Consider the following 11,897-nt stretch of genomic DNA (forward strand, 5'->3'; position numbering starts at 1 on the left):
AGAGCTGCATGTCATGAGCACAAAGAGCTTGTTTTAACATCCGAGAGCTGCTCAGTGTGGCTGCACATTCCTCTGGTCTCAGGTGACTGCTGGGCTCGACAGGCGCTTTACTTGTGCACTGCTGCCACCTACTGAAATTACTACTAAATACTGCAAAATATGAGCCTTTTTTTACAGTTCAGGTATTACTGCGTATCTTCTGACTTAGTTCGTAATGTTTTAAAAGAAAATTTTATAACTGATATCTTAAATCCTTTAGATGTCTTTAAATATTGTATATCCTTTAAAGGAACGTAATGTAAGCTGTAATACCAGTCATTATTGCAAAATAAAATACATCAGACTGTACGCTATTCTGCTTATTACATGGATACGTACCAAACAAATAAATTGCATTAAATTTGAGTTTAAATTAGTTTATATTGTCAGAATAAATCGACCACATTCAAAAGTGATTAAAAAAAACGATATGAAGTTGATATTATTATAGTCAAATATACTGTACATAAACAAATACTGTATGTGAGTGGTCAACCATTACCTATATTTTTGTTTCAAATTAGCATACTTTTTAATTCTTGCTCAATTTGCTCTCTCTCTCTCTCTCTCTCTCTCTCTCTCTCTCTTTATATGTATAAAATTCTAGTTTATAATGTGTTGTTTTCATGTGTTTATTTCAGGAGACAAGAATAAAAGCAGCAGAGAAGGACCCTCACAGTAAGGCACAGAATATCCGTATCACTAACCAGTATGGAGGAGAGGAGGTGACACACACACTAGCAGCGGACTGCAGAGAGGACACACAGCACTGGATGGAAGCATTCTGGCAACAGTTCTATGATATGAGTGAGTAAATGAACTGTCAACTTGCTAAAATAAACCATATCTTGCACTAAGGAGCAACAAGAAATTACCATTACGGTGCAAAAGTTCATTAAGAGTAAGCGAATTCTGAAAGAAACGCTGTTGAGAGTTGGTGAGTGAGAGAGAGAGAGTGAGCAAGAGAAAGAGAGATGGCTGAGAGACATTACAAAAGAGATAATATCTGAAGAAATTCACTGAAAAAAGGGTTATGATCAGGCAAGAGCTTTAAAACCTGCAATAATATTAGAAAAGCTTTCCAGAGCTGGAGAGAACTATGTGGGAGGGCCTGAAAACAGGCTTGCGTTGTTTCTGCTCCATACGTTGGTTTTGCTATGTTTCCCAGAACCAAGATATGCTGTTGTAATGTTAGTTTTGAGTCATTCTCTGGAGCTGGTGTCCTGCTGGCGACTAACCAAAGCATTATTTTGCTTCCCTTAAGCTATGATAATTCGCTTTTGCATTGCGTATCTGTGCATTTTAGGGATGGAGCAATGAAGAGAGGGTGTGTTTGTTTGGGCTGATTTCAGATATCCAGTGTTTCTCAGAAATTGCTTACTGCACCTTTAACTGTGGTAAAATCATGTTTATAACTGGCTTTTTGCTACGATGAAACTCCGAGGGCAGCAATATGCTAAATATAATAATACAATATATTATTATTTGTAATAATAGACACATATGAATAATAATTTGACAATTGCGATATTTAATTCTTCTGCAAAGTAATATGGTTTATTAGCCGTGCTTGCCAAAAAACGTTTGACAGCCACTTGCTCCCTCTACAGGCCAGTGGAGGCAGTGCTGTGACGATCTGATGAAGATCGAGCTGCCTTCACCACGCAAGCCTGCCATAGTGACGCCGAAGCAGGGCTCCCTGTACCATGAGATGGGTGAGTGTGTTCAGACACATTTACATAGGAATTTTAAGCCTTACTTTGTCACAAAATAAAGACCACCAGCACTTCAGAGCCATAACACTAGTCAGATGATGACAGAAATAATGCACAAGCAGGATTTCTTGTCATGAATAACACAGACATGTGTCTAACGACGATGTGTGGATTGAACTGCATGTCCTAGTCCTCTGTCAGATCTTTCTCGTAATCAGTTTATCTCCTTTTAACTGCTAAATGAGAAATCTGCTGTTTCTGACAAACTGACAGTCTTTTCTCTCTCTCTTTCTCTGTGGTTTTTATGTCTATCTCTTCGCTGATGTTTTTTCCTCTTTCCTTTTGTTCCTCACTATTGATTTTTCATACACTCATGTATGAAACCACATACATGAGTGGTTTCATGCTTTTAATTTGTAATCCAAACATCCATTCCATACATTTACCCAACCACTGTACCATTATTTGGTTACTATATAAACCCTCATTGCCCGTGCCCTCCCCACAACCCTGGTGCATTTTGCTGCCCTCCCCCTCCTCAGTGACCCCTGCATCCGGTGAGGGGCTTTTGCTGCAGGATAACGCTGTCTCTGCTGAGATTCGAGCTCTGCTCTCCTCCTATTACAATGACAGGTGAAGTAGCTGTGATGAGAAGTTACCTGACCTCACCTTCTACCCACATAAAATGCCACTGTCCCGCGTCATCCCAACATTTTTTTGTCACCCCGTGGACAACTATACTCAACTTGCAAAAAACAAGATTTTAATTACAGATCCTAATCTTTTAAACATTCAATGAATAATACATAAATTACTTTCACTATTTTATTTTAGTTTTACCTATTTTATTTCAATAATATATTTTATTCTAAAAAGTAAAAAAATATTATAATAGTAAATAGAGCCTAAAAATATAAAATGTTAAAATAAAATGAGTAAAACAAGATAATGTTAGTGTAGATTGGTGTTTTATTTTTAAGAAAATTACTTATATATTTTTTTTTTATTTCAATAATTTGTTTTTTTTCTAGAAAGTGAAAAACATAATATCAAAATTTTACTTTAATTTAAGTTTTTACTTTTTACCAGTTTATTTTAATGTTTGTTTTTTTATTGTATTTTCACTCTTTGTGCACAAAATGATTTTATTTTATATTGCATTGCTTTAATTATTTGTACTAATTTTGTTTTATAATTATTTTATTTTATTTTTATGATGATATTATTTAATTTTAAGCTCAGATTACATCAGATTCCAACATGTACTGTAATTGTGAACGATTCCAGTTTGACAATATTTTGGTGTGAGAACGAAGAAGCTCAGTGGTCAAAAGTTATAAAAACCGTCCACTTATTTAGACGTTGAGGACGATCTTGAACGACTATGTAAATTAAGCATGTGTCTGTGAACAGAGTGATATTGTCGTTCCAGGACTTTTTCTTTTATTTATTTAGAAACAGGATTTCATTGCGACTCCTGTTTCTCTTCCGTCACAGTTATTGACGCCTCTGACGACATTGGAACGGTCACTGACATCCTGGCGCGTCGCATTGAAGAGTTTGAGCTGAGGACCCAGCTCGAATCGCAACCTCACTGGATGTCCCTGTTTGCAGAAGATCCCCTGAGAACGCCCCTCAACCGTCAGCGTCTTCCGCCCCACTCGCCCAGCCCTCGCCTGCACAGCCGCCAGCCCCGCAGCCCACCCTGCCACCGCACACCCGGCCTTCTGTCCTCCAACGCCAGTCTGACCTCAGACGGCGACAGTCCCGCCAGCGCCAGCCCCTGCTTCCGCCAGGCACGGTCCCCCAACACCTCTTCCTCTTCCGCTCACTTCCGCCCACGCACCCTCTCCCTGGACGCCAAGCTCTCCACTCTGCGCTTCCGGTGCGCCTGCCAGCCCCCCACCGCCGGCTCTGTGTCTCCTCGCCCCGCTCAGACTGCCCTGTCCTGCTCCAGTTCCACTTCCAGCAGCAGCTCCAGTGAGGGCAGCAACAGTCAGGAGTCAGACCTGGGCTTCTCTAGACCGTCCAGCGCTCGCCGCAGCCTGAGGAACCTGAGAGCCAAGCTAGACCCCAGGAACTGGCTTCAGAGTCAGGTGTAGCTGTCACACTTCCTCTGGTTACTATCAGAGCCATTGTAAATTCCTGTGTCCCCCTGGAAAAAAAACTGGAATACCTGAGGTCATGTTTGCTCAACATCTTTCATTTAACGCTTTTTACATCAACTGGGAGAGACAACATGCAACATTAACTACTTCTGCCTTTTAAAGGAGCTTCTACAATGGGAACTGAATATATAATACACCATGATATATATATAGAGGATAGCATTACACATTGTCTCTTCATGAAATGGCCATTATTTTGGATCTTTGGAGAAAGTGAGAGAGATTCCTGATGCAGTGGTTTTAGACTGGACTGAAGCAGTTGCCTTGGTGTTGCGAGATCTAAATGTTTTACTTTTTGACCAGCTATTGTTTCAGTGCATCGTTTTAGATATATGATTTAGAAGGTGCTTTAGGCTCAACACTGTCTTAAGTATTCATCATCACAAATATTAAAGGCTGGCCATACACTACCATTCAAAAGTTGGGGGGTCATGTGATATTTTTCTATTGTTAATTTTTTGAAAGAAGTCTCTTATAATCACCAAGCCCACATTTATTTGATCAAAAATATTTATCAGAAAATTAAATTAGTTAATCTAAAATGTATACATTTTGAAGCCTATATAAAGTTCTTAAAAAACACAAAAAGACACAATAAAGTTTAAAAAAACACAAGCAGGTAATAACTGTGTGCTCTATGTCATAGATCAAAACGTGAAAATATTTAGAGGCTTTGTTCACCACAGACCTTATTTCAGGCGATTTAGCAAAAACACATTCAAAAATCCCATAGGCTTTAGAGCGAGGGAACCCGGAGTGCTAAAATGCTAACTCACTTCCGCGTTTTGGCCTACAGAGTGACGTCGTAACTTCGGCACTCTATTCCTGTGATGGTTAGCTGAATTTTCAGCATCATTACACCAGTCTTTGGTGCCACACAATCCTTCAGAAATCATTCTGAAATTATGATTTGCTGCTCAAGTTGTGCTGCTTATTATTTTTGTGGAACAGCATTTATTTGAAATATATATATATATATATATATATTTCAAAAGATATCTTACTGACCCCAAACTAGATTTGTTGTGTATTTTCAGGATCAATGAGTTTCATGGAAACACAGCATTAATAAATCTACCATGTGAAAGTTAGCTTAAAGGAGAGTTCACCTGAAAATGAAAATTCTGTCATCATTTCCACCCTCATGTCATTCCAAACCTGTACCTTGTTTTCTCAGTGGAACATATTTTGATATTTTGAGAAATGTCTCGTTGTTTTCTTCCAAAACGTCAATGGTCACTAACATTCTTCAAAATATGTTATTTTGTGTTCTACATAAGAAAGTCATACAGGTAAATGAAATAAATGCATGTGAGTCAATGACAGAATTAATTTTTGGGTGAACTATCCTTTTATCACTGATGGATTTCACGTTATTAACAAGTGAAACTGCATCTTAAGATCACCAACCTGCAAGTTTCCAATAATTGACTTTCTTTCAAGGTGCACTCGAGTCATTTTTGTTGATGTTGTGCTAAATAGTCGCTTTGGACATACAGTATACTGAAGTAAACAATGAGTCCACACACCAGAAAATGTTTCAAAGCTATTTTAATAGTTGCTCACCATGTGTAACGTTTTGGGCCCAAGCCCTTCATCAGACCATCAGTGTTTACTTCGGCAACTTACTGTCTGCCCACCACCCAGTTTTATTGTTTTAGATGTTCATGCTTCACCTTTTGAACTCTGACATACAGTATACTGACATCTTGTGGTGTGGATGCAGCATCAAAAATCAGTATTTTTCATTTGCAGAAATGCTAAGGGTCAGCTATGAGTAATCTCTTCTTTGGCAAAACTGTCTAATAACAGGAGAGTTAAAGTAAGCACAGTAATATTGCTGGTCATGTGATCTTAACATGGCCGCCCCCATAAAGTGACCCGCTCCATATAAATTAAAATTATAATTAGTGTATGTGATTTGATGCAAATTTTTCAACCGTTTCACCTGAGGAAAAAATTGAGTGAATCTTTAACAAACAATACGTGTATAAATATCTGCTACTCTGTTTGTTACAGTTCATTAACTTTTTCTTTGCATGACTTCAGTATATATATGCAAGGTCCAGACGTCTGTAAGGTTTATAATAATGGGATATATAATGTGACTCTGTTTACTACCTGTGACTGTGATGACCTCAGGATTACTGTACATAACTTATCATGCTCTGCAAATGTGAACCCCCACAAGTCAGAAAAAAGTTTTTTTTTTTTTTTTTTTTTATCAGAATACACATTAACCAGTATTCAGCACAAGCTATGAAATATGACTGACGTTTTGGGTGCTTTGTTTTGAGCCATTGCAGAAACGGCCTGTCTTATTGAGAAGGGTTGCAAAGGCACTACTATGCAAAGCTACAACAGCTCAAAGATAATTGTTTATTGTAGGTTTTGTTAACATAAGTGGTACATGCATTATTTTAAGATTTCCTTTTTTGGCTTGCAGGTCAGTTCTGTCCAGCACTTAACGTACTTCTAACTGCTGAATTTGAGTGTTTCGGTGTCATAGCGCATCTCCCAGATCAGATGAACTGTGTATTTGCTTGAAGCCTATTATATTAGCAATATTTACAATAATGCAAGTCTAGTTGGATAACTGTTATTGTGATTTCAGTAAAGCCTCAGGAGGGAAGTTACAGTCTATCTTGCCATAAAAATATTAATACAGGTTAATAAACATGTCTGTATTGCAGACAGCATCTACTCAAAATATTAAGTATCCAAACCTGTATTATATTTTGATCTTTCATTTGAGATGAAGATAGAGCTGATAATCTGATGTAACATGTTTTCTTTATAATGATTACATGTATAGTGTTTTACAAATTTCATAAAGTTGGAAGTGTAGAAATAGCAGACTAACTTTTCCTCTTAAATTCAGAAGTAGTAGAGAAAAGTTGTTCTGGCAACTATGATGCTACAACATTAACAGTTCTCCATCAGTCAAAGGGCCACTGGCATGTATTTAAAAACTGTAAATTCATTCAAACAATAATTGTTATTGTAAATTTTTTTAATTTTCATTTTGTGCTTTTATTAAAGTTGTGTTTTACCATATTAATTTTTGTTATAAATAAAAATATATTGACGTTCTATCAGGCGAGTGAAGCTCTAAGTATCCTTGTAGAGAACATTGAATGTCATTTCAGCAGGTTGTATGCATGTCTCGGGACAAATGAGTAATAGATTGATGTACAAAAACAATTTATTGTAAAAAAAAAAAAAAGAGAGAGAGAGAAAAAGAAAAAAAGAATGACTTAAATTAAAGGACACCAGCCGTTTTGTGTGCGTGTATGTGTAATTTTCTTTAATTCATGCAGTGATGATTTGAAGTAGACTAAATGTTCAAGAGAGTAAACTCATTACGACCCAGTAAAATGAATCCCTTTAATTTGATCTCATGCATTACATGGTGAATATGGTTGCTTGCTGATTATGATACTCAGTGTACTCACGGCCGCATTAAAGGGTTAGTTCACCCAAAAATGAAAATTAAGTCATTAATTACTCACCCCCATGCTGTACCAACCCCGTAAGACCTTCGTTCGTCTTCGGAACACAAATGAAGATATTTTTGATTAAATTTGAGAGCTGTATAACTACCACATTGGCTCCTAAGGGACTGCCTCTTGACGGCCCAGAAAGTCAATGAAGAAAATGTTTAAATATCCCAAGTGACTACCGTGGCTCAACTATATGTTTATCAAGCGACGCGAATACTTTTTGTGCGAAAAAACAAACAAAAATAACGAGTTTATTCGACTATTTCTTTTCTTCCTTGTAGGCCAGAACGAGACTTCCTTATAGATTTCCACGACGCATGCGCGAGAATTGCAATCTGAAGTAGTGTAAGCTGTTGTACGCAGATCGCAAATCTCGAGCATGCGTCGTGAAAATCTATAATGAAGTCTCGTTCTGGCCTACAAGGAAGAAAAGAAATAGTCGAATAAACTCGTTATTTTTGTTTGTTTTTTCGCACAAAAAGTATTCGCGTCGCTTGATAAACATATAGTTGAGCCACGGTAGTCACTTGGGATATTTAAACATTTTCTTCATTGACTTTCTGGGCCGTCAAGAGGCAGTCCCTTAGGAGCCAATGTGGTAGTTATACAGTTCTCAAATTTAATCAAAAATATCTTCATTTGTGTTCCGAAGACGAACGAAGGTCTTACGGGGTTGGTACAGCATGGGGGTGAGTAATTAATGACTTAATTTTCATTTTTGGGTGAACTAACCCTTTAACCATAGGGCTAGGCGGGGCTAAATCAAGGAGGGGCCCCGTGATTGGCTGTGGAGCAGATACTGCAAGGCAAGCCATCTGATTACCAAAGCCTTACCACGCAACGTCCCCCACAAATTAGCTCTGTTATTTAGTGGCACTTTCCCTTGAAATATTCCATGCATTATCATGGAATCATTATCATTAATAGAAACGTTCGCAAAGACCCGCCTTTTTTAGTATGTGACGAGCCACGAGCCAGGCGGGTCTCACGAGTCACGCATATCATGTTCTCATGCACTCACGCAGTGAAAAATACATCGCGGGGCAAAGACTAACGTTACACTGAGTGATTACGAGAGAGAGTTCAGAGCAGCTACTGATGATATGAAACAAAGTCTCAACTTTCAAATATTGTCATTTAAGTAATTTAAACAATACCGTTTTCAAGTTCATATCCACCGACGTTACCGACAGCTTTGTTGTCGGACAAAGTTGCTTATTCGGCGTTATGATTGGCCAGGCCACCTGTCAATCAAACCCCTGTGGGCAGCAGGGCAAAATGGGCTATATGCACGCATAAGTTCCGCATTTGACGTAAGGATGCTCGTCCATTTCCGGTTGTGTAGATTAAAGCGGAGGAAAACCGGAGAAAACGGGATTATAGCAGAGTCTTTAATATTACTGTCCTCTCGTCTTTGAAACGAAACGTACATACGTTTAGATGTAATTTTATATATAGTTATGTTTATTTAATATAATTTTAAAAAGAAGCATAAACACAACGAGGGGTGTCTGTTTTATCTGTTTTTGTGACTAACGTTTCATTAGTATAACCATGGAGTATAAAATTCAATATAAATTATCGGTATTGCATTGGACTCTACGATCGGCGGAAGTTATCGAGCATCCCTAATGCTTCACCGGAAATAACGCCGTGCATAGAGCCCATAGAAACGTCAGGTTTTAATTTGATATGACAAATACATTTATTCTATATTTAACTTGTGAACGATCGACCTGCTGCTGCAAGTAGGCCTATATAGGAGGGTAGGAAGGGGGGTTCACCTGCACCCGAAAGATATATTTTTTTAACCTAGTTTTTTGTAATCCTTAAGGTGTCTAGAAAAGGAATTTTGATGTTCCCCGCGCAAATTTTTGTCCCATATGTGATTTTTTGTATCATCTTTTGTGTCCGTGCTTGATTTTTGGCTGCGGAAAATGAAAACTTTAAACCTACATAGAATCTGAACAATACATCCTACAGACACAATCTACCCCATTTTCTCTTCGTCTTTGCATGAGGAATTGATAGATATGAGGATTGTCTTGATTAGATGATGTATAGTGCATAAAAACTCAAATAAACACCAAAAAATGTCAAAAAATGGTGACATTAGATCACTGGAACTCCTCCCCTATGGACCCTTCTGATATATGTTTTCTAACTTTTGTATTTTTACAGTCTTTATGATGTCTAAGAAGCAAATGTTGATGATCCCCACCTGAAATATTGTCACATGTATGTATTTTCTGGCTATATTGGTTGCCACCCTGGATATCCAAAAAAGCACATATAGGCAGTCTGTTTTTCTCCTTTAGTTTTCGATTTGATAAATCTCCTCCATTTTTCATAACTGGCTATGTAAATTATTGTTGAGCACATGTTGAGCTTGTTCCCAATGTTCACTTGTTGCACATTAAAAATATAACATAGATATTTTAATTAAATAATACATTTTAAGATACAACGTGTTCAAAAATATGCATTAATTAAAAATCACATCATGTAATTAGGATTCACTGGTAATGTGAGGTTTATTTAACATACATTTTTGAACTAACTACACAAATACATAGCCTACACCATGCACCAACACACAATTAGAAAGGTCTTTCTTGGTGAAGAGCATTTAGCGTTATGGAAGCCCACATTAACTGGCAGATAATGGTCTCTCCAGATTTCTGTTAAGTTGGAAAAAAAATGTTATGCTTAATAATTAATTAATTATACTTTCATTATTATTATTATTACTACTGGTGAGGGAATGTGTTTCATCTCGAGTGGGACAATCTGAACAAAATAACAACAAACATTCATGGCTCAAGTGTGGTGAACTGGACCGGTGGGATCATGATACAGGAGGTGAAACCTGAATTTGATGCCCCCAACTCTCTGGAAATTCCACGAATGCTCCCACTCTACGAGTGGAACAAGACGCGCTCCCTTATGGTATACCTGAGACCCTAAATTCATCATCAAGTCATGATTAGATGATGTATAGTGCATAAACACTCAAATGAACACCAAAAAATGTAAAAATAAATTGTGACATTGGATCACTGGAACTCCTCCCCTATGGACCCTTCTGATATATGTTTTCTAACTTTTGTACTTTTACAGTCTTTATGATGTCTAAGAAGCAAATGTTGATGATCCCCACCTGAAACATGTTGGTCCAAATGAACATCTCCCATAATAAGTAGATACTATTCAAACCATTATATTGGTGTCATATTTATTGAAACAAAACAAAAAACCACTCATATATTCAAATACTGTATGTGTAATGTATAGGGTATAACAAATCCCCATTAGAATAAACTGAAATAGAAAAAAAAGTGATTCTAATCAACCCCTCCTTGCACTGCCACCTTAACGTGGTAGAGGGGTTTGAGTACCCGAACGACCCTATGAGCTATGTTGTCCGGGGCTATATGCCCCTGGTAGGGTCTCCCAAGGCAAACCGGTCCTAGGCGACGGGTCAGACCAAGAACGGTTCAAAAAACCTTATGAGTGAAGTGAAAACAAGGACAGCCGGGGCCCCACCTTGGAGCCAGTATGTGAGCGCCTGGTGGCAGGGCCTCCCACACGGTGTCCGGCAGGGCTCAGTCCGAAGAAGCAACGTGGGGCCTCCTTCCCGTGGGCTCACCACCTTCAGGAGGGACCGTAAGGGGCCTGTGCTGAGAGGATCGGGCGGCAGTCGAAGGCGGGGGCCTCAACAACCTGATCCCTGGACATGGAAACTAGCTCTAGGGACAGAATGGCCCCCCTGACCTGAACCCGAGTAGTGTTCAGTTATTGGACTTCTGTGCTAGTCACAGTTTGTCCACAACGAACACCATCTTCAAGCAAAAGGGTGTCCATCAGTGCATGCAGCACCTGAACACCCTAGGGCGTAGGTCGATGATCGACTTTGTGGTCGTTTCATCTGACTGCAGCCGTATGTCTTGGACACTTGGGTGAAGAGAGGGGCAGAGCTGTCAACAGATCACAACCTGGTGGTGAGTTGGATCAGATGGCGGGAGAGGAAGCTGAACAGACTCGGCAGACCCAAGCATACTGTAAGGGTCTGCTGGAAACGTTTGGCAGAGATCTTCAACTCCCACCTCTGGAGGAGCCTCGACCAGATCCCGAGGGAGGCTGTAGATATTGAGTCCGAGTGGACCATGTTCTCCACCTACATTGTCGAAGCGGCTGCTCAGAGTTGCAGCCGTAAGGTCTCCGGTGCCTATCGAGGCGGCAATCCCCGAACCCGGTGGTGGACACAGGAAGTAAAGTATGCCGTCAAGCTGAAGAAGGAGGCCTATGGGGCCTGACTGGCTTGTGGAACTCCTGAGGCAGCTGACTGGTACCGGCAGGCCAAGCGGACTCCAGCCCGGGTGGTTGTGGAGGCAAAAACTCGGGCCTGGGAGGAGTGCACTTTTATGATGGACAGATGCACTTTTATGATGGATAGATGCACTTTTATGATG

At 39.2% G+C, this 11,897-nt stretch overlaps 1 protein-coding gene across 4 annotated transcripts in view; it reads left to right on the plus strand.

Moving 5' to 3' along the window:
- Positions 1–7,017, plus strand: part of rtkna (rhotekin a) — a 75,358-nt gene extending 68,341 nt beyond the window's left edge. For all 4 annotated transcript variants that reach the window (XM_089130159.1, XM_089130160.1, XM_089130161.1 and 1 more), the window contains exons 10-12: positions 681–846; positions 1,650–1,754; positions 3,252–7,017. In XM_089130159.1, coding sequence (XP_088986285.1) covers positions 681–846; positions 1,650–1,754; positions 3,252–3,856 — 876 coding nt within the window. In that variant the 3' untranslated portion in view covers positions 3,857–7,017. The remainder of the gene's footprint in view (positions 1–680; positions 847–1,649; positions 1,755–3,251) is intronic.
- The last annotated feature ends 4,880 nt before the right edge of the window (positions 7,018–11,897 follow it).

This window comes from Pimephales promelas, chromosome 4, assembly GCF_988280905.1.
Source record: "Pimephales promelas chromosome 4, fPimPro1.hap1.1, whole genome shotgun sequence".
Classification (NCBI taxonomy): Eukaryota; Metazoa; Chordata; class Actinopteri; order Cypriniformes; family Leuciscidae; genus Pimephales; species Pimephales promelas.